This window comes from Callorhinus ursinus, unplaced genomic scaffold (genome assembly GCF_003265705.2).
Source record: "Callorhinus ursinus isolate GAN/ISIS: 27379988/994484 unplaced genomic scaffold, GSC_fseal_2.0 scaffold23, whole genome shotgun sequence".
NCBI lineage: Eukaryota > Metazoa > Chordata > Mammalia > Carnivora > Otariidae > Callorhinus > Callorhinus ursinus.
In genome coordinates, this window is record NW_027397085.1 from 19,855,674 (window position 1) to 19,880,103 (window position 24,430).

At 34.7% G+C, this 24,430-nt stretch overlaps 1 protein-coding gene across 12 annotated transcripts in view; it reads right to left on the bottom strand.

Moving 5' to 3' along the window:
• Positions 1-3,168: 3,168 nt before the first annotated feature.
• The window catches only part of DDX4 (DEAD-box helicase 4), a 71,084-nt gene continuing 49,822 nt past the window's right edge, over positions 3,169-24,430 (bottom strand). For all 12 annotated transcript variants that reach the window (XM_073905484.1, XM_073905482.1, XM_073905483.1 and 9 more), the window contains 12 exons: positions 23,431-23,478; positions 23,278-23,325; positions 22,913-23,055; positions 22,118-22,270; positions 20,349-20,503; positions 16,991-17,120; positions 15,357-15,523; positions 10,943-11,088; positions 6,083-6,182; positions 5,045-5,315; positions 4,579-4,689; positions 3,169-3,894 (listed from right to left, as the gene is read on the bottom strand). In XM_073905484.1, the coding sequence (XP_073761585.1) occupies positions 3,808-3,894; positions 4,579-4,689; positions 5,045-5,315; positions 6,083-6,182; positions 10,943-11,088; positions 15,357-15,523; positions 16,991-17,120; positions 20,349-20,503; positions 22,118-22,270; positions 22,913-23,055; positions 23,278-23,325; positions 23,431-23,478 (1,559 nt within the window). In that variant the 3' untranslated portion in view covers positions 3,169-3,807. The remainder of the gene's footprint in view (positions 3,895-4,578; positions 4,690-5,044; positions 5,316-6,082; positions 6,183-10,942; positions 11,089-15,356; positions 15,524-16,990; positions 17,121-20,348; positions 20,504-22,117; positions 22,271-22,912; positions 23,056-23,277; positions 23,326-23,430; positions 23,479-24,430) is intronic.

The window sequence follows — 24,430 nt, forward strand, 5'->3', positions numbered from 1 at the left end:
GAGCGTAAGCAGCGTCTGCCAGCCATAGATGACAGCCGCACGCTGGCGAGTGACTGAGAAAGAGCCCTCAGAAATTAAAGACTTAGAGAGGTACCCTAGTTTCAACACATTTAAAAATCTTTGAAGAGCACACAAATCAAACAAAACGAAAAGCTGCTTTCTCCCAAACTAGAGGATCAATAAAGACATAACTGTGCAAACTGGGTAAGTGTAAAGTCCTGGGAAGGGCGGTAAGGGAAAACTTCTGACCAGGGCTGCTGCTCTACATAGAGATGTTATCCATGCTAAAAAAATCAGAAAAACCCTAACTCCTCTCCTCCAAGAACCTAAGGACAGATGGAATACCTCGGTAAATCTACCTTAAGTGGAATCAGGACCTCGCCTCAACTTTATTTGCTACTACATCACCATTATTCCCAACCTTCACATGATGCTTTATAGTCCACATTTTGAGCTTCCTGCTTTGGCTTAGGCCAGAGCCTTTGGCTCATTAAAAATGCAGAAGCCTTTAGTAAAGGAAGCTAAGCTTTATTACTCACATCTCAACCTATGCCTTCTCTTGAAAGCAGGCCTTGCCATATTAGAAGAGCACTCAGACTACAGGGGCTCCAGGGGGAAGGTACAGATTGCTGAACATGAGTAAAGCCAGCATTCAAGAGACATACAACTTTATAAATTGATAAAGACTTAAGATTTCTGATGTCAAGCAGCAGAAAAATAAATGCTTAATGTAAGAAAAATTATATTTAGGTTAAATTCCTAAGTGAAGCAAAAAATTCACTATTAAATAGCAACACTGAATAAGAGAAGAAATGAAGACAGCCCTTGGAAATAGTAATTGCTAAAAAAAAAAAAAAAATCACAGGGTTGAAAAATAGTAAAAATTCTACCAGAACATAACAAGCAAAAAGATGAAAAAAAAAAAAAACATGAAAGATATGAGAAATAGAGAGAATGAAGAAAACTTCAGAAAAATTATCAAAGAAACAATACAAAACATTTCCAGGACCAGAAAAGAATGGTCTGCTAAAATACCAAATACTAGCCTGAATTTGAAAGCCCACTCATAAAATTTAAAAACATCAGTATCTTTTGGGATCAATACAATAACATTGAACCTAGAAAGGTAATAAGGTGGAAAGAGCATGTTTCTTCTCCTAGAAAAAAAAAATACAAACTATAGGATAGACAAATTGCTCAAAATGAGTATGATGCAAGTTTAAAGCAAGCTGGTATGTGGAATGGTTTTGATCAATTTTCATTTCACCCTGACATTTGTAATTCTCCCTGGAAACACAGATCATAAAATTGGAAAAATAAGTAAAAGAAAGGAAATCAGACTGTGTTAATTGGTCCATTCATCAAACAATATTTATATAATGTAAAACCTACCTACTGATTTCCAATTTAGAATCAACCCATAAATAAAAGAAGAGAGACTTTATGGTTATAGAATAGAGTGGACATTTTAACTCTGGAAATGTAAATGTACAGTTTACAGATGATACAGGGTAAGAGCCATAAAAAAGAGAAAGGGAGCCTTTATCATTACCTCATAAAGTATATCTCTTACTCTATTAAAGCTACCAAGAAAGTGAGAGTGACATAAGTTAAATCTTTACCTATTATAGGGAAAGCCAAGAGAAATCTAAATTTGTTGAGACAAAAATAAAACACACAATACCAACTACCAGAAATCATGAAAGCCTGCTGAATATGGGATGTGAAATAGCAATTAAGAAAGGGAGATGCAGGAGAATACTGATTCCTATTATAAACTCTTCTGTGGCATTTTATTTTCTAATCATACTTGTACCTGATTTTTCTAATTTCTATTATTTCTACTCATACCTTATTTTGATATTTTTTAAAGAAATCATTCAAATGTATACCTAGAAATGCAGAAAGTAAGTGAACATAGGAACATTTATAGTTGGTTTGTAATGATAGTGGAACTAGGTACAATATTCTTTCCCTTTTTACATTTGATTCAGTAATGCCATTATGGTAATTTTACAAATCATGCAAATTCAAAAAATTTCTAAAAGCAATTAGGCCAAAAAACTCTTTAAAGAAATGGGAGAGGGGGGAGACAAATGGCCTATAAATTCTCTTCATAAACAAAACAAAATGGAGGAGAAAATTAAGACACACAGGTATTTTGCAAGTAACGACCCAAACACTTTCCTTCATTTAACCTTTCCCCGAAATGACATTACAGAATACAAGTTAAATATTTCCCATATTTTCATTACTTGAACTTTCCTTTTTTGAGTTGTCTGTTCTTTGTTCCATTTTTCTACTGGTATTCCTACATATCCATATATAAAGAACTACACATTAATAATCCATTGTAGTCACAGTAATATTTTTCCTTGTCTGTTGTTTACTCTTTATATAAGCAACTAATCCTTTTGTGCTCAAATCTGTTGTTTCATGATTTCTGACCTTTGAAATTAAGTCAACTCTCATCCCCAATTCAAAGGTTTCATATTTAACTGTATTTTTTGTAGTTTTAATTTTTAATAATACATGTGGAACAGATTTTGAATATGGCATGGGGCAGGCATCTAGTCCTAACAACATCTGTTGAACAGACCTTCTCTTTTCATATGTGATGCCTCATTTATTAACCAAATTCATGTAACAAGATATACGTTGGGGATAGATTGCTTTGCATTTCTTAAGTTAACAATAACAAACAGTAATAATTGACCATTTTTTGTCTAATATTTACATCTCACTTGTTTCATGTCTTAATATTTTGGTTCATTTATTTAATGATTTATTAAGAAGTACTTCTTAAACTTAGTATGTCTAGAATGTAAGATATATACTGGTAAATGAAAAAAGGATTCTCTCATTAATCTTTTTTTGGGGGGGAGAACTTTTTTTTCTTTTATTGTTATGTTAATCAACAATTCTCTCATTAATCTTAAAATATCAAAATATTAATTATGGCAAGAGTGAACAGCATTGTGTTTTGTTGACAGAGTATGAGTTTGAAGAATGATTTTTACCATTACATCTGTGTATTAATGTCTATTATACATAAATATCTAATGTTTTATGTATATTTATGTAATACCTTGTTCACTTCATTGGTTTTACAAGACTCAAAATTTCAAAATATAGGAGAACTATGATATGCCAACAAAGAAAAATTAAAAGTGCTCTTGGAAAACAAAGGGGGAAACATGTTTCAACCTTTATTTTCAAGGAAAGTCTGTATAGAATAAAAACAAACATTTGTTATGTCATTGAGTACAGAGCTCACATTGCATTTAACCATTTTCATCACATATCTAATGATCTAAAACCAAAATCACCTTAAAAGGCTTATGTCTTTCACCGTCTGCTACATGAAAATCATGTTACCATGTTTCAGTGACATACTATTGCTTTAAAGGCTCCTTTTAAGCAAAAAATGAGACTCAGTAATTTCTAAACAAAAGTTTATCATAAATCCTACTGCTTGTTATAGGATCAATAAACACCACACTAAGATTAAGCATTTAGACATGAAACATGTCTAAAACCCCTGAAGAATACAGTAGAAATAAGCAAGACATTTAGAATGCTTTAATCTTTCCAGTTAACACCATTTGTATCAGCAACTGCAATGTTGTAATTTTTAGCATTTCACATAACTAGTCAGTAAGAATATTTTTTAAGGGTGGGAGTAAGAACAGAAGGACAGAAGATACAAGGGTGTCAGGTTTCACACTTCTGTTAAAAACTCAAAAATCAAAACTATTTTATTCTCTGCATCAAAACTATACCACAAACTTGAAGGATGTTTTAGCTTTAATCCCATGACTCATCGTCTACTGGACTGGGAGCTTGTGAAGAAGAAAACCCTGCTGTGTTCAAAGTGCTCTTGCCCTGGTAATTCTTTAAAAAGAAAGAAAAAAAATAACATTTAATTTTACATCTCTAAAGTTACATTGCCCAGACTCAGAAAGGGGACTCACCCACCATGTATTCCCCAAATATATAATAAAAAACTTTTTAAACTAAATTTAATCCATTTGAGAAAAATAAAAGGCCCATTATCAACCTGGGAAGTCTAACTTGCACAAAATATTTTAAGAAAAAGATTTCTTAAACCAGTATTTGGCAAATGGAAAAAGTGAAAGCTCTATACTTCAATAAATAAGCAAAAATATTAATGATTAGTATGCTCGTTTCTGAATAAAAGTGGTGCTGCTTATAAAATGACATATCAAAAAAGACATGCAAATCATTACCTCTAGTATTTTGTCTTACTTAATAATACCATCAGAATTCTAAAAACAAAGAATTCTTATAGAAGGTTCAAAAGAATCCAAATTACAATTTTAAATGCCAGCAAATTTGGGAAAGGAGGATGTTTGAGCATAAATATTGTTAATCCCTCATTTTCAAGACCAAAAATATATACATACATAAAATTTTAAGAAATATTAATCTCCTAGTTGTGAAAGAAATGGTTCAGATAATTACTGAATTATTATAGTTACTTCACATTATTAACCACAACATTCACAAAGAGTAACTTCCTGGAAGCCAAGTTCAGAATTTTTCCCCTCAACTAACCTTTCTAGTATCAACTGATGCAAACACATTTCCTCTTGCATTACCACTGAAGCCAGGAACATATGTACTAAAGGCAATTTCTTCCAACCATGCAGGAACATCCTGTTGAGCCTTTAAAAAACACATTAATTTCATATACAACATGCATCAAGTCTCAAAGATTGGAACAGTATACTTATCCTGAATATACATATATATTTAATGTCTACTTTTTTAAGATTTTATTTATTTATTTGACAGAGAAAGATTGTGAGAGAGGAACACAAGCAGGGGTAGTGGGAGAGGGAGAATCAGGCTTCCTGCTGAGCAGGGAGCCTGATGTGGGGCTCGATCCCAGGACCCTGGGATCATGACCTGAGCGGAAGGCAGACGCTTAACGACTGAGCCACCCAGGTGCCCCTTAATGTCTACTTTCAATGATAAGGTAAGAATACTATCCATTCAGTTTTAAACATTTAAAACTTACATCTGACAGTACTTTCACTAAAGGCTGTGCCAAATGGCTATCTGATTCAGGATCAAAAAAGGAAATAGCTCGGCCAGTATTCCCACAACGACCAGTACGTCCAATTCGATGAACATATTCATCAATGGTAGAAGGAAGATCAAAATTGATAACATGTTGAACATTTTCAATATCCAGCCCCCTGGCAGCTACTGAAGTAGCAACAAGAACTGGGCACTTTCCACAGCGAAAATCTCCAAGAGCTTGCTCTCTCTCTCTCTGTTCTCGGTCACTAAAAATAAAAGCAAGCATGTGTTAAGACAGCGCCTAAGAAAATTATTACAGTGAACCATTAAAGTTCAACATATATATATTTTTAATAATAGTAAAAATAGCAGCATTTAGTATTACTATCTACTTCTTACATACCAGGTATTATCCTCGTTCTTTTCAAGCCATAATTTCATTTAATTGTCAGAATAATATTTTGAGGGTGGAACAGTTATCCTCATTTGCACACAGAAGGTAACAGGTAGTACAGAGAGCTAAAACACAAACTTAAGTATGACAAACATCAAATCTCACCTATTAACAATCTCTTTCTAGTCTTGACAAATAATATATGACTATTTGATTAGAATATCAAAAAAGTTTTTTTAAATTATAATCTCAGATTTCTGTACATTCATGGATTAATATTTTAGATCCACTAGTAAAGTGCCAATAAAGTTGTGTTAATGACATTTTTATGCAATTCAATAAAAAAATGTCAAGAGAAAGGTTGGATTCTGAAGGAAAACTTAGATCTAAGGAACAGAGAACCTTAAGCAAGCTCTCTTGAGAAGTTACCATTCCTCATGATGAGGAGTCTAAGACAGACCTTTAATCCCATCACCTAGTTGTTATAAAAACTTAAAATGAAAATAACAGTTTAGATCTTGAAAACTCTGAATCCTAATCCTAGGATTATGTGATGTTAGTTATACACACTGATGTTTCTTAACTGATGGCAAATACAAGTGTCACCTCCCTACTTTGAAATCATATTAATCTACTCACCCATGAATACTTGTTGTTGATATTTTTTCTTGACAAAGAAAAGTAGCAATAAAATCTGCTTTTTTCTTAGTCTCAACAAAAACCATAGTTCTTTCATCACCTATAAGACAATGTAACAGTAATTAATATTCCAACTACAAAATTAGGGAAAGGAAAAAAAGGCAGAGAGGTGTTAGTAGGAAGTGGTCTCATCCACCACTGTATTCCCAAGACCAAGACCAGGCCTGATACGTAATAGAAACTCAAATATTTCCTGAATGAATGAATGTCAAAGTTAAAGAATCAAGGACTATTTTTCTACTTTAGGGACCAAAAAAAAAAAAAAAAAATTAGCTTACCCACTGCCCTCCCAGTCCAACACCAAGGTAGAGATTCAGGGCAAAATAAATGATATCTACCTGCCAACTCTTAGCAGTTCATTTCAGGACCTTTATTTCCCTCTCTAGTTAAATAAATGCCTTTGCTCCTTACCTCCCAAGATAATTCAATCATTCATTCTGCCTTGATTGCCCTAGGTATTTATAAGGCATCCAACCCAGGGTTGACAAATTCTACAATATTCCATGTTCCAACATTCTCTCTTAAGTCAAACCTCTTTATTCCCAAAGTATCATATATCAAGAAAATTAATAAACTTTATCCTAGGGTCTTATGAGTCAAAAATACTTATTGGTTAGCTAAAAGTACTTAATGGGTAGAAATTCAAGCATAGGCCAGAGATTTTTTTCACATATTTCCCTATGTTAGAGAGGGAAGAGAATAATTTATAGTAATGGAAAGAAAACTTTATTACTGTTCATAATCTCTCTCCCCCATCTCCTATCAGTTGGCTTCATTTATTCAACAAATAGTGCCTAAGAAACACCAGTCACTATTCTAGGTGTTGGAAATACTGCAATAAAATAAAGCCCCTGCTTTCATTGTGAAGAGGCACATAATAAACAAATATTATGCATTAAGTCCTAAAAAGGAAATAAAAAACCCACAAGGATAAAGAGTCTCAAGAGGGTTACTTCAGATGTACCCTCTCTAATTAGATGACATCTGAGTAGAAATAAAACAATATAGTGAACTGAAATAATTGGGGAAGCACGGTAAAAGGCACAGGGAAGGACAAATATAAACACTCTGAGTTATGGGTGTTCCTGATGTGCTAAAAAGAAAAACAAACAAACAAACAGAAAAGAGGCAAGTACAAAGGCCATGAAGCAGAAGTGTGCCTGGTGCATGTAAGGAACAGTAATGAACAATCTGGCTGGAGTAGGATGAGCATGAGAGCAGCAGAACATGAAGACAGAGAGGTAATGGCGGTTAAGTCACATAGTGTCTTGAAGGCCACTGAAAGAACTTTTTTTAAAGATTTTAGTCATTTATTTGACAGAGAGATACACAGACAGAGAGGGAACACAAGCAGGGGGAGTGGGAGAGGGAGAAGCAGGCTTCCTGCTGAGCAGGGAACCTGATGCGGGGCTCGATTCCAGGACCCTGAGATCATGACCTGAGCTGAAGGCAGACTCTAACGACTGAGCCACCCAGGCGCCCCTGAAAGAACTTCTTTTGAGAAGGGAAGCCACTGGGTTTTGAGCAAAGAAGTGACAAGATCTGATCTTTGTTTTATCTGAGGAGCTAATATATTTTGATGGTAAAACCAAAATTATTTTGATGATAGAACCAAAATTATTTTGCTAACAGATAAGATATATGCAGTTAGAGAAAGAAATGAAGGATGACTCCAAGACTTTGTGTCTGAACAACCGGAAAAATGGAACTAACATTAACTGAGATAAGAGATCTGGAAGAAAAAAAGGCTCAGAGGTGGTATTTCATTAAGTCTCAGATCTATTAACCAAGCAGAAAAATCAAAATGGCAACTGATTCCTACAGTTATAAGTCAGTTAAATCTTTCAGACTTAGTCATTTTTATTTAAATTCATTTTATTTAAACATTTCCCCTAAAATTTCTTTGGCATGCCAAATATTCTAAAATAACATATTACCTTTATTTTGCACGCCACAGAAACAACACTTCCTTATTAGCATTTTTTATTATGAACCCTCTCATCAAATCTTCTATATTTAACAATTATCAGTAACAAATTAACCATGATCATTAAGTCTTGTTTTCTTTTGATGCTTTCCCAAATACTGTGCTGTAAGCTAGATAGCACAGTTTGTTATCTTCAACAAAGGACAGACTCTCCAAGCCTTGTAGAAAAAAAAAAAACAACAAAAAACCTGTATCAGGCACTTCAAACTATCAATATTTCAAAAGAATAGTCTTGGATAGAAGGTTCTATGCTGACACTGCTTTAATGACTTTTAGACCATATCACTGGACAAGCAGAATTTCTAGAACTAGTTCAGAAGCAGAAAGAATCATGAAGGCATATTGCCAACAGATGTAATGGAACAATTACATGAAATATCATGGGGACACGGGGACCTTTAGAAGATAGGAGCTCACTCAAATTTCTAGGTATTACAGATGTAATTTGACTGAGAGTTTCCCAGACTTAGTTTCCTATCTAAGAAAAGCCTATAGAGGCTTTTAAAAGGTCAATGTCAGATTTCTTACGCAAACTTTCAGAAAGAAGTTAATTTTGTGATCTTAGTAATTACGCAGTATTGTCTGGCTCTACATTTGCAAAGCAAACTCAAAGAGGCCTATGCTGTTAATTAACAATCTTGTTGCATCTATGCAAATAAGCCAAACATGAGACCAACCTTTCTTGTGGCCAAGAATAATCTCTGAGATTGTTGTGATCATGGGAGGATATAGGCTGTCAGGAAAAACTGTGAAAGACTTTGAAATAAGCAAAAAAAATTACTGTCTGGAACACGTTTCATGGTTATGCGTCTTTTACTCTTTTTTTCTGTTATACCTCTATTGCAACTGATAGCAATGCAAGTGATTCTTATCTATAAAAATATAAATGAAGTTTTCTCCTCAGGAGCAGCTGATTATTGCTTTGTGGATATTGACCAATTTCACACTTATGTGTAAATTTATTTGAGCCTAATAGCCTCCACATACATGCGTTCTTTGAATTCTTCGAACTGGCTGTAACATCTTACTAGTTCTCCTATTAATTAACTAGCTCAATAAAATCTTTGATACATGTTCAATTAAAATTAATTTACGAAAAAGGCAGTTGGTTATACTACTATAAAATAATGATACCTATACATTTTAAAGGTGCAGAGGATAGGCTAGAAGATTTAAGAGTAGAAAAAAAGATTATATTAACAAAATATGTAAAATTTGAGGATATACTGAATTCCATGCAGATTTTTTAAAATATACATACATACACTCATACACACATACATAAATTGCAAGAACAATGAACTCTAAGGTACAAAACATTTAACAGTTTAAATAATACAGAAGTATACCGATAGTGCTCATACACTGACCTCAAAGGTTTCTCAAAGGCAAAACAGCACTTCTGAAAAATTCTCATTAGGATTATTCTTAAAATAATCTTTATTTCACCAATTCACAGATAAAATATCTTAAGGTTATTACACTAGAAATGTGCTCTAACTTCAACAAAACTACATACTGATCATCTCTTCCACATATGGAACTTCAATTAATACCAGGCAAGTCACTTGACCTCTCTGTATTTCAGTGTCCTCAATGTTAAAATGTGGGTAGCAAAACCTACCTCAGAAAGTTGTTTTGAGAATTCAATGAGTTAACACATGTAAAACAATGAGAACAGTATGTGGCCCATAGAAGTCATTATTTTAATTTTATAGGCCATATATGCAGTATATTATGAAACATCAGATGAAGCAAACCAATAATATTCCTCAAACTCAAGATGAGTATTTGGTTTTAAAAAGGTTTTTTTTTTTTTTTTTAATAAGGCTCAGCAAAAACTGAAGACTACAAGCCTATAAAAGTGCTTTCCAGGGGTGCCTGGGTGGCTCAGTCAGTTGGGCATCTGCCTTCAGCTCAGGTCATGATCCCAGGTTCCTGGGATCAAGCCCTGCATCGGGCTCCCTGCTCAGTGGGGAGTCTGCTTCTCCCTCTGCCTCTCCCCCTGCTTGTGCTGTCAAATAAATAAATAAATCTTTAAAGATAATAAATAAATAAAAGTGCTTTCTAAATCAACTTCCTTTTTTCCCCCCTCATTGATGGAAATTAGATGGTGTCCTGCCTTCTCTTCTCATTCCCCCATCCCAACAGTGACATTCAAATTGAAACAATTACTAAAATGAAGGAGGGAAGGGGGAATGTACAGCATGTAAGTACACTTAGCTGGTGATATTGAAAAGTTCTATTTCCAGGCACAAACTAAGTCTATCTCAATCAAACAAAGAAATACGACCTTCTATAAAAATCAGTGGGTTTTTTTTTGGGGGGGGGTGAGAAATTTCTCATCAGTATTGTGAAGAAACAGAACTAGATCTTTAAAGTCCCCGTCAGCTCTAAAATTCTCTGAATCTATGATTATGGGAAGTCTTGGTAAGCAAAAACTGGGAACTAAAAACAAAGAATTCACTTTTGGTGGAGTAAACACAGTTTGATGTAAAGATATGTTAGTAGGCCTTTTTACTTCTTAAAACAAAATATACATATATTTCTACTGGAATAGTTTTTAGTCAAATGCTGTTTAAGTCTCAAATCCTTCCTATTTTTAATCTTTATGAAGAAAGGACTATACTGCTACATAATTTACACAGGAAATTGAATCATAAAACCTTTTAAAGAAAGCTTTAGAGAAAAAGCAATAAAAACCCACTTATTTAAAAGCTCATGCCAAACAATTTTTAGAGTAATTTTTAAAAATTAGTCATTTTTTAAAAATCAAAATCATGAGAAAAAATAATTATAACAACGTAAGATACCTATGTTTTGTAGAATCTCAACAAGTTTTTCTCTTTTGGAGTACTGGCCAACTTGGAGAATGGTCTGCTGAACATCTCTACATGCTCCACCCACTTGTCCAACAGCAACAAACAAATAATTCGACTTTAAAAACTCCCCAGCCAACCTTAAAAGACAAAAGATTATTCCTTAACTTATCCTCTTCCATTAATACTCGTAATATGCACTGAATTTCTGCGAGTGTTACTTCAATATTGGATTGTAACAACTAAATTAGGTAAATAACTTATGTCATCCAAGGACTAATTCCAAAGATCAGTATAAAATGTTAAGATTTTGTTAAATACTCAACAACTGTTAGTGAAAAAATTTGTGTGAAATTATGGATACAATCATTTCAAGTGGATGTGGTGGCCATGTAAAACTATATAAAATGTTGTTATAATAAAAATTATGCTTAAATATCAGACTACAACAAACAGGACTTTTTGTTAAAAGCTGAAATGCAAGCCTAGGGCAATAATTCTGTTCTTCACAAATGCTTTTACGTATATTATTGCTAGGAGTTATTTTCTGATAACATTATTTGTTAAATTACTATACTTTGAACAATTATGAGCAAACCAGATCTTAGGTCAGTGCTTTTCATGCCATAACACATATAAAAATGATATTATTTATAAAGCACAACTGAGCAAAAAAAATCAGACAAGAGGTGAAGGGCCTAGGGGCTGGGGCTCACCCCACAGGTTGAGGGTATCAGCATGTTGACACACACATAACTCACTGACAGCACACAATTAATAAGGTCTGCTTTAGATCACCAGAAACACAGGGAAGGAGAGAAAGGGAACTGCCAGTCAAAGAGCTGAGTGTTCTAGGATTAAGGAGAAGGTCCATATCTATCATCAGTCCTCCTTTCTCCCAGTTAGCAGTCCCTTACTTTCTAGCTGCCTCCTAAAATATCATGAAAATAGTTCAAACTCAGCATTTCCAGAACTTTAATAAATCACTGCTGCTTCTTTCTCCTTACCTGCTCTTACAATAAAAGAAAAAGAAAAGCTTCTTTTTGATATCCCTCCTTCTAGAGTCAAGCACCCTCTGAACCACAAATTTCAAAATCATCTGGAATCCTTTATTATCCATCATCCTTTTCATTCATTAAAACATTTAGTGAGTGTCTGTGTCAGGCACACATGGTGCAAGGTACTGGGAGTACAAGAATGGATATGATGTTCTCTGCCACTGAGATGCTCACATCAGCAAGATAAACATAGTTATATAATAAATAATTACTATATCTTAAGTATTTAACATTTTAATATTTGTATAATCACATTAAGCATTTTAATATTTAATATATTTTAATATAATATTCTAGTTTTAATAATTCACATCTACTGAACACTTCCTATATTCCCAAAAATGTGCAAAGTGTTTAAAACAGTTTCACAAATACAATGGCAGGAAACAGATGAAATGATGTGTATTTGGAAGAGCTTCCCAGTATGAAGCTGGATCTAAGCAGCAACAAGCAAGAAAGTAGAACAGTGGTGATTAGGGAAAAGCATTCTGAGCAAAGAGAAAGAAGAAACAAGAACAGATAATGAGGAGAGACAGAATTTGGCCTGATCAGCCAATAGGAAATAGTTTTAACAGACAAGAAATACATGATTCCAAGTAATAAAGTAGGAGGGGAAGCAAAGATTACAACATGTGTCGAGTTTGAAAATGGTCAGTTTCTGGAGATGGGAAGACCTGGGAGGGTTTATTCTGAATAAATGTCTAAAAAAGCCCAGACTTTACTTTGGAATCATTACTAACACAAAATTGAGATTAGAGTCTGGGGAAACAGGTTAGAAAGCCACTAACAAATGAGTAGAAGGAAAAGTGAAAAGGACTTAAATTAAGATAGGAAACAGAGAAGAAACTAACAGATTTGAAATATTCTAGAGATAACTACTAAAATGAGTATTTTTGAAGGGAGAAAGTTAAAGCAATATGAGGGAGGAATCAACAGGATTGAAAGGATTTTGGCTTAGAAAGACCATGCTGCCAATAAGGAAAACTGGATAGGAAAGAGGGTATTGAAGAACAGCTTCCATTTTGGATATACTGGACATTAGTTACTAGTAATTAATCTAAGCAGAAAATATTCTTTTTTTTAAAGATTTTATTTATTTGAGAGAGAGAGCATGAGCAGGGAGCAGGGATAGAGGGAGAGGGAGTAGCAGATTCCCTGCTGAGCCGAGCAGGGAGCCCAGTGTGGAGCTGGATCCCAGGACCCTGAGATCATGACCTAATCCGAAGGCAGACACTTAACCAACTGAGCCACCAAGGCGCCCTGAAGAAGATGCCCTTAAAGAGTTAAAACCTTAAGTTTGGTGCTCAGGAAAGAGATTAGGGATAGAGATAATAAATCTGGGACAGTTATAGAAAAAAAACATAAGCCACAGAAATGGATGCTGCAATGGTTTAGTGACATGTGCAATGATCAGAGTGTACTTCCAACACAGCAATGGGCAACTTGTAACATTTGAAAGCAGAGAGTGAAGCAAGCAAGGAGTCTTCAGTAACTTAAGACTGTAAGCAACTCAAGGTCAGGGCTTCTATTTTGTTTACCATATATCCCCAGGACTTATAATCAAATATGGCTCATAAAAAGCACTCAACAAATACTAGTGATGAGAGTACACATTAGTCATTTTGACTGGCCAATATCCAAATACCTTCCTATTTCAGGGTGAATCAAAAAACAGAGGCAACAGAATATTACCTGCTATTTAGGTAGATAATTACCTACCCACTATTAATTGCCAAAGATGAAGAGGGAAATGCAGATACCAATTTTCAAATTTAAGACACCATTTAATATAAGAAACTATTATTTTATATACTAAGAAAGAAAAAAAATCCTAACTGACCAAATGCTTTATTATTTAGACATTTTCCCCAATAAAGAGCTCTTTTTAACCTTACAGAGAGAATTTTTAAATCCTCTCTTAAGTAAACCAAATCGATAGCCAGCCCATCAGATGACTTGTGAAGTGTCTGATCCCATGTAACACTCTATCAGACAGGGAGACCCACTTTACAGCAAAAGAAGTAATGGAGCAGGCCCATAACCATAAGGTCTATAGATCATATCATACCACTGAGTAAGGAAAGGGTTAAAGTATAGGCAGGGAAAGATAGGGAGCCCCTGGCTAGGCTCTGAGACTATTCCTGGCGGGCAGAAGCACTAAAACAGAGTGAACAAGGTATAAGGAAACAGACCACCTGGCCTTGGATGTTAGGGAGTATTCTTCTTTGGTGGCTACAGTGTATCACAGAAAATGACCAAGCCTCAAAGAATTAAGTCATTAAGGGGGTTATCAATAGTCCTTGCTCAAACCAAGATGACACAAGAATCTGAAGGACACAAGCTTCACAGTCAGTTCTCAATAAAAGACTGTCACTAAAAGCCCTCAGTAGCAACCCATTTGGGACCCCTCTCACTCTAGAGAGCTTTCTCTGTATCCTTACTTAATAAAACCCTATTACTTTACTCCCTCCTTTGTCCACGAGATTCATTCTTGGACACTGTGAGACAAGAACCTAGCTCTCCCGCTTCACCACAACATTCAGAAGCTGTCAGCCTGACAGAAAGTGGAACATCCACTTAAAGAACAGCTCACAGGCCAGCTTGGAAGTGTTTCTTTACAAGATAGCATATCATTCAACAGGGCACAGTAACTTTCAATCAGAAATCTTTATATGGTGCATTCAGTCTGAGAGCCAAGCAGTACAAAGCAAGAGTGGCCCCCTTACCATCACTCCCAGTGACCCACATAGGAAATCTGTGTTTCCCATTCCCCTTAAGCTATAGATTCTGCAGGTTTGGAGGTCTTGGTTCCCAAAGAGCAAAAAGTTCTGCCAGAGTCAACAGGAGGAGTCTTACTGAATTACGAGCTAAAGCTGCTTTCTGGTCACTTCAGGTGCCTTGTGGCCAAGGGAGCAGCAAGCAGGAAGAAGAGTCACAATTCTAGAAGGGATGTGTCTTCCTAATCTCAGAATTCACCAAGCCATATAGTATATATAGTAAGATATTCAATACATGTCAACAATTGGTTACATGAATTTTCTAAGAAAGGCCCAATTTTCCCAAGCTCTATAATTCTGGTTTGAAGAGAAGACATAAATATAAAAATAACTTCATTTAGTAAGCACTTATTAAATCCTAGCTAGGTCCTGTGACCCTAATGCAAAGCCAGGGATAAAGGCAAGAAACAATGAGATGAAAAATACAGTAAACTTTTTAGGAATACATCCACTTCTATGTTAAAATCTTCACATAAAAAAAAAACCCTCAAAAATAATATATTCGCATTGCTTTTCCTTTCATAAAAGCATTTATGTACAAAACAATTATTTTTAAGAAGAAAAAAATGTTACCTTTGAATTTCTTCTGGAAAAGTTGCACTAAACATAAGGGTTTGACGCTGTTCCTTTGATGGCATTCCAGGGCAGGAAATTAACTTCTTCATTTCTGGTCCAAAACCCATATCCAGCATGCGATCAGCTTCATCCAAAACTAAATATTTGACTTGTTTGAGACCAATCTTTAAGAATATTTTCAAGAGTTAGAGTAGAAAATGAATATTAATCAATATATTAAACTAAAATGCTCCTCACAATTCCAACTACTAATTAATTCTTAAGCATGAAGATTAGAAATCAATGCATAAAATAATGAGAATTGTTATGCTTAGATAACACTAGTACTGTTTAAATATTGATGAACAATTCTTGATCTTCACTAACATGTTAGCCACTAGCCACATATAGCTATATTAAGTAGTTGAACCACAGCTACTATGCCTAAAGAACGGAATTTTTTATATCATTTTTAAATTTGTACAGCCACATGTGACTACTGACTACCATATTGGACTACACAGATTAGATCTTATTATCTGATAAAATCAGACTTTTTAATGTAAGGAAAAATTTCCTAACAGCATGACATATTCAAATGTCTTATAAGTGTTAAATTTAGCTCTAACACTTTAAACTCTTAATAAATCTGCCATTCTCTAATCACTTGGGAACAACTGAGAAACTTCTGTCACCTTTGCATGAATACTTATTACTTACTATAAGGAGAAGCAGACATTTTCAAGGAAAACAAATGAATTTGGTACAACCATGTAAGTGGTTTAGTGAGAAATCAAGGTGGATTTCTCTGGATAGTCTGAATAAGTATCCAAAGAAAACTACCTTTATAAAGAAAGACCATGTTTTGAGTAATCCCTTCAGAGAAGAGTCTAAAAAAAGCAAATGAGGTTCATCAAAGTGAACTTAAAGCACTGATTTACTGATGTGATGTGTTATGTGAATACCTAAAATAAGTACATAAACCTAAATGTCTTTTTAAAGATTCAGAAATTTAACAATCATCCCCGTGCTTAAAGAGACAAATGCTAATAACCAGGCTTTCTTTCAGGAAGAAAAGATGTCATCACGACTTACATGAAACTAGATAGAAGCATTTACTCCATTTCTCCCGGTGTAGTGGAATATGGGATACAGACCTGAGTCAGATCCAGATTCTAACCCTAGCTCTATCACTAGAGCTAAGTGAGGGATTTTAAATAAATTACATAATTTCATTGTCTTCTCAAATACAAACTAGGAAATACTATTTATCTACTCTTGGAATTATTTTACTAATTACGTAAGACCGCATTCAAAAAATGCACTCCTGGGTGGCACAGTCAGTTAAGTGTCCAACTCTTGGTTTTGGCTCAGGTTATGATTTCAGAATTGTGGGATTGAGCCCTGTGCTCAGCGTAGAGTCTGCTTAAGACTGTCTTTCCCTCTCCCTCTACCCCTCCCACCCCATGCTCATGCTCTCTCTAAAATAAATAAATAAATCTTTAAAAAAAGAATGCATTCAGAGAATCTTATGGGGGCCTAACATATATGGTGCTCTAATAAACCCCTATCTCTTTGCATCATTCTTTCCCTTTCCCATTCAAAAAAAATTATTAATCAATCCACAATTTTATTACCTATCTAGGGCCTACCTTTTCTTTACCTATGATATCCATCAGTCTCCCAGGAGTAGCACATAATATATTACAGCCTTGTACTATTTGTCGAATTGAATGCCCCAACTGAGTTCCCCCATATATAACAACAGCTCTTACACAGGTCCTATTAACAAGAAAAATGCACGTTATTTTCTAGTTATGTGAATAGCATACATTTGTTTCTAACAAGATATAAAAAGAAATCCATAAAGAAAAAAACCTAACACATTCAACTACCTGAAAAAATTTAAATTCTTCCTAGGAAGAAGCTGAAAAGCAAATGACAAATGACGAAAAAAAAACAAAACCCTGCAATCTATCCAATAAAGGGCTCTTCAAAAACAATAGTAAATACAAATACCACCTCATAAAAATTGGCCAAAAACATGAACAAGTGGTTCATAAAAAATACAAATGGCTTTTAAACATTTTTTTAAGGTCAACATTAAAAATGAAGACAAATGAAGACTAACACATTTTTCCTTAAGTGTAATAATACCACATTAGCCATGGTGTGGGCAAATTGGCACTCAAAAGGATAAACTTTCACAATTTTAATCTCTTTCACAATTTTAATCTCTCTTAAAATTTAAAAACTTTTCTCTTGTCCCAATAAATTCACATGTACGAATTTACCCTTCAGTTATGCCCTAACAAATGGGGAGAGATGTCTTTACAGTAATATTCACTGCCAGCTTTATTTTTAGTATCAAAAGACTGAAAACTAAGTAACAGTAGAAAAGTTCTAACTACAGTCCAGTCATCCAAAGGGATACTGTGCATTCAAAAAAGAAAAGGGGTATAATACCTTCCAGATTAAGCATTATCTCCAACATTTACCATTAAAAAAATAGAGTGGCAACAGCTTAGTATGCTACCATTTGCTTAGAGGAGGATTAAAGTGCATACATGTGCACCAGTTATTTCTATACTAATTCATACAAAACTATTATGAGTAGGTGGCTCTATAAGGAGGAGAATTAAGTAAGTGGGGGGAGGTGAAGAGAACAGGACAATTTTATGGGGTTTTTTTTCCAAGTTTATTTATTTATTTAAGTAATCTCTACACCCAACTTGAGGCTCAAACTCATGACCCTGAGATAAGAGTTGCATGCTTGGGTCTCCTGGGTGGCTCAGTCAGTTAAGTGTCCGACCCATAATTTTGGCTCAGGTCATGATCTCATGGGTTGTGGAATCAAGCCCTGCATCAGGCTCATACTGCTTGAGATTTCTCTCTCTCAAGTAAATAAATCTTTAACAACAACAATAAAAAAAGTTGCATGCTCTACTGAATGAACCAGCCAGGCACCCAAAAACTTTATTAAATAAACTCATTACTTTAAACAGATTCTTTGCTTTCTCCTATTGCTAGGCCTAAATAAGGTAATACATAAAAAGTACTTAAAACTTAGTAAATGCTAAGGATTCAGTAATTTAGTTATTACCATTATTATTCTAAGTGTACCATAACTTAACCAGTCCTTGAATGACAGACATTTAAATACTTTTGTCTTCTGCCACAATGTTACAACAAATTTCCATGTACAAATATTCATTTTGTACATACATGTTATCTGAATTTACCATGCACGTTTTTGTTTTTAAGAGAGAAAATATGTGTTATTTTTTACTTGACTTAAAAGCCTAAAAGCAACATAGTACACTGGCCTAAGCAATATATATCCACTTTTTCAAAAAAAAAATCTGTTAAGCTTGACATTAGATTTTTTAATAACTTTAGTTTTTTCTTCTCGTTTTAAAATAAACTGACTCAGGGGCACCTGGGTGGCTCAGCTGGTTGAACATCTGACCCTTGATCTCAGTTCAGGTCTTGATCTCAAGGTCTTGAGTTCAAGCCCCACTCTGGGCTCCATGCCCAGCGTGGAGCCTACGTAAAAAAATAAAATGAACTGATTCACAGAAAATAAAATGTTAATAATTTCTACATAGAAAGCTCTAAAAAAAAAAACTGCAAAAACACTAAGATCCTATCAGATAAAGTGATAAATAACAATGTTTAATTAACAAAGGAAAATTTATTAAGCATTCCAAAAGTAGTTTAACCTCTTAATAAATAAATGAAAAAAGTGAAGCTACCTGTGGTGGTTATACACAAAATTCTTCCATATTCCTTCCTTTCTTCAAATATAGATCCTAACTCTCTTTCCCCTTAAGTGTGTGCAAGGCTGGCTTCATACGTGTGCAACCTGTGCAGTCACATAGGGTCCCAGGGTAAGAAGAGCTCTTAGCTTGGTTTAATGCTCTGCTACATGCTGTCTTAAAATTCATTAATAATTTTTGAACAAAGGACCCTGTGTTTTCATTTTGCACTGGTTCCAGCAAATGACATAGTTAGTTCTGAGTATGGGGTAGATTTAGTAACCTGCTGAGTAATGAACACAATATGGCAGAAGTGACAGACTGTTTTTAAAAGAGCCACTGTAGCTTCCTCCTTGCTCTTTCTCATTCATCACTCTAAGCAAGCCAGATGTCACTTCCTAAGAACAACCAAGGATCCTTACAGGAGCAGTACAGTCAAGCCTTCAGTTGACTATAATTGTTAGCTGGTATCTTGTCTGCAGTCTTATAACAGACCTCAAGCCAGAAGCACTCAGCTAAACTGTTCCCCAATTCCTTATCCCCAGTAACTATTAGGTAATATTTATCATTTTGAGCAACTACGTTTTAGGTAATTTGTTAGGCAGCAATCAATACAAAATGTTGGCAGAATGTATAGTGAAACCGGCATTCTCATATACTGCTGACAGAAATATATATTGGTGAAAGCTGTAAGGTCATACCCTTTAAGATTAAACTTGTAAAATCCTACTCTAAGGAAATAGTTAAAACATAAAAATAGAAAAACTTTATTTAGCAAGCTGTTCATTATTTTATTTATAGTAGCCCCAAACTAGAAACAACCTAAATGCCCCAAACTAGAGACATAAAATATGTACACCTAAACAATCTTAAAAATGATTAAAATTTGGGGTGATTATGATATAAGCATTTTCTATATTATGAAGTTACATGTGAACAGATTATTACTAGGAACACCCTAAGTGCATCAAACATGCATTTAAAACAACCAGAAAAAATACCATCAACATATTCACTATTTTATCTTTCTACTTCCATTATCATCTGATTTTTAATATGCATGTTTCTTTTTTAAAAATAAACATGCTTCTTTTAAAGATAAAAATAAACAGGGATTCCATGAAGATTATGAAAAAGTACACTTCAATCAAGTAACACTAATTACATGACTGCACTGAGTTCTTCGCAAAATAAGTGAGAAAAATCTCTATAAAGAAAAGCTTGTTTTGAGTGGCATTCCAGATGTACATACCCAAAAGAAAACTTTCTGGCTTCCAGATAGATCTGATTGATTAATTCTCGAGTTGGTGCTACAATAATACACTCTGGTTCCTGCAGCTCTTTAAAACGACTGGCTGTTATTCCAACACGCATCAAATGTGCCAAAATTGGCAAGAGAAAAGCTGCCTAGAAGTTGAATTACATAATTTACAAATTTATAATACGTCATCCTTCTCCCTGTAGAAATAAACCTATTCCTTATTCCCTTACAGCTTCTAGATTCTTCTTCCACCTTGCTGGTAAATTTAAGATGAGAGAGGAGAACAATTTTTATTTCAGTGAGTTTTTAACACTTCAACTTTTGATAGGTATATTTCAATTATTTAAAAAGCATACCCATGAATTCTAAATACTTAACATAAACTTATTTACAGAGGGTAATGTACACATAACCTGATATAAATCACTGCATTTAGGAATTACTCTAAATGAATTCCTTTTGGAGTAGAGCTATAAATATCACAGAATGCATGACAAAGGTGGTACACAAACAGCAAAAATTGGGAAATCATTCATTTGGATTACTCACCCTTAGTGAAGGTAATGTGGCAAGAGTGCTAGAGTTTTCTCATTAAGCAAATTAGACAGTAAAATCTACCTCCAAAATCGTGTAAGTCATTCATCAGCAGCTGTATTATACAACTCATTTATTATCCTTTCAATTCTACTACAGAGGCTGATTAAAGCTAAAATAGCATGAACCACAATTCTTTGATTCAGAAAGGATAGGCTTTAAGACTCATCTCAGGGAACCCTCTTTAACAGATCCCAGAGGTAAGTCCCGAGACCAACCTGATCTCATCAGAGTTCTTTTAGATAACATAACCTGAAGTTACTTCATATTAAAGACCAGGTACAGTGAATATTGCGATTTCTCATTCTTTTGACTCCAAAATTTTATCAGCTTTATTATGCAACTGATTTTCTCTCTTTCTCTGCATTTTATAACCTCTGGTGCTCTGACCCTCAATCATTCTGTTTTAATTATTTGAGGCGGGGAGGGGCAAAGACAGAGGGAGAAAAAGAAACCCAAGCAGGCTCCATGCTCAGCATGGAGCTCGATGAGGGTCTCAATCTCACAACCATGAGATCATGACCTGAACCAAAATCAAGAGTCAGACACTTAACTGACAGAGCTACCCAGGGCGCCCCTTTTGTTTTAGACACTACCATCTTCCAGGAGGAGTTAACAGTCTTAAAATGGACTAAACATCTATGAACTGCAACACTACTCCAGAAATAGTTCAAAATTCTTTCTTCAGAAGTATATAAAACTCCCTTGGGGTGCCTGGGTGGCTCAGATGACTGAGCATCTGCCTTTGGCTCAGGTCATGATCCCAGAGTCCTGGGATCGAGCCCCCCACTTCTCCCTCTCCCTCTGCTGTTCCCCCTGCTTGTGCTCTTTCGCTCTATCAAATAAATAAAATCTTGAAAAAAAGTATACAAACCCCAGTAAAAGCAGATTTCAGAAGCAAAAAAATTAGTATTTTTTTATGTTATGTTAATCACCATACATTACATCATTAATTTTTGACGTAGTGTTCCATGATTCATTGTTTGTGTATAACACCCAGTGCTCCATTCAGTACGTGCCCTCTTTAATACCCATTTTAACAGTTCACTGAAATCATCAACCTTCCATCCAACAAAAAAGACTCAAACTACTTGAGAAGAACCAAAGTTCAAAAACTATTAATAATTTGATTATGGGGCAGAATACATGTGAAAAAAAGGACTTACAGTCTTTCCAGACCCTGTCTGAGCACAAGCCATCAAATCTCGTCCTGCTAGTATAATAGGAATACTGTATTTTTGCACAGGAGTAAGCTTAGTATAACCAGCTTTAGCAATGTTGTTATTCAGTGTCTGACAGAGATTAGCTTCCTCAAAAGTCTAAAGAAAGGGGGGGAAGAGTATGATTAAATTCCATATTATCATATGCAGATCATTCCATAAACATATTTCATTTGAGTTAGTCTCAAGTTTTTGTTAATTCCACTTTATATACTAAAGTTACTTTACCAATATGCCCCCACTCAAAAGTACTATCTACAGCCTGTATATTATTACTTGACGGAATTAAAGAGTACCCTTACAGACACTAGTTCTAAAGACATTTTTTCCTGGCCCCTTAAAACCTGTAAAATATAAATATCCTGATCAGTAACAATGGCCCATTAACAACAGGGGACTGTAGGAACCTCCCACTCCTCAGAGTATCATTCTCCTAGGATAGACTTTCTCACATACTTAGGAAGCAGAAATCTTCAATTCCTAGGAAAAATATCCTTTTTAGTAAGTTTAAATGAAGTTCTCATCCCAGTTTGGGAATGTGAGGATGAAATTTAATACTCTTTCAACATAGCCATTAATTCTACAAATAGTATATGGTAGATGTGGTTCTTAATTTCTAACCTAAGCCATTATCTGCTAAAAATGAAATTTCTGTATTCAGTAATAACAACCTACAGAAATGTACCATATACATGACAAAGTTTGCTTTACAGTCAATTCAGAAATGATTATCACACTAACCAGAATTGCTGGTGGCGCATCATGCCCAGATACTTCTACAAGAATAGTATCATATTTGTCAAAGTTGATGCCTGTCTGATAGTGTGCGAAGATGGAGTCCTCGTCCTCGGGTGGAGGTGGCGGGATGTAGGTCACCTTGGGTCCTTAGGATTCAAACAAAAGACAGAGCTTACATGACAAGGACCAGAAGAAAAGTGAGAGAGAAAACAAAAACTGAAAATCAAATTGTAAATACTGAAGAACTTCCCACTGTTTACCATTAAAATTCACTTCAAATTAAAAAAAAAAGGTTAACTCTGCTCTTATTTTTCATTTTTATTAAAATGCAACAGACGTTCACATGGCTCACACAAAAATTAATATACCTTGAGTGTCACCACTTTCTCCTCCTTCAGCATCTGACTTCCAAGAATCTTAAAGGGAATCAAACCCAAAAAAGAGATAAATATTTTTTTAAATGAGGGATGAAAGAACTTTCACTATAAAAATCAAATACCTTATTCTAAAGTAAAACTTACTTTTTCTGGAGCCTGTTACTACTTCTTCATTTAAACCTTTGTAACCACCTAATTAAAGAAATCCATACTGATAATTAGTCAAGATACAAAGCTGTGTACATCTTTATTTTCATTGCTTGTCTTCAAAGAGAACAAATTCTAAAAATGGACAAACATCTTTAAAGTCCTTCATATGAGTAAGACAATTAAGATTAATAGAATCCTTAACAATTTTAATATTCAAAATGCTGATTTTATGTGGATGATACTGTTTTATGTTATCAGTTTTTGTTTAAGCTGCTCAGTCCATTTCCTAGTTGCTATATGCCTCAGCAAAGGAATGTATTTTCTAAAATGAACTAAAAGTCCATCTGTATTGGAGTATCCCCACTACCATTCCCAGGTTGTATGATTCAGCAGGACTCAGAATATAGTCATACTCACAAGCTAGGATTTATTACAGTGAAAGGACAGGGAGCATGGGCAAAGGGAAAAAGGTGCATGGGGCAAAGTCCAGAGATAAGCAGACACCAGCTTCTAAGAGTCCTCTCCCACTGGTGTCACACAGGATAAACTTAATTTCCCTAGCAACAAGTTGTGACAACATGTTGGAAATGCTGCCTACCAGAGAAGCTCATTAGAGACTCAGTACCCATGGTTTTTATTAGAGGCTGAAAATGTAGCCACTTTCTGCCTGGCACATACCAATATTCCAGACTCCTGAAAGAAAAGCTGGTATTAAAAGTACATTGTTGTAAAAACACTCCAGGCACAGTAAGCCATTCGTAAACTAGTTAGGGTGGAGAGAACCCTCCCCAAATCCAATTTCCCAGATGCCAGGAAAAAAACCAACTTTGTAAGCAGGATATTCAAAGAAAAGCAGTCAGGCTTGTCATGTTAACACTTTTCCATACATGACCTTCATGGTTTTAAATAACTAGTCCTCTACTGTGCCACTTTCTGGTATTATCACAAAAAAGAATAAGGACTGCATTAGATTTGAAAATCTAACTAGATACAT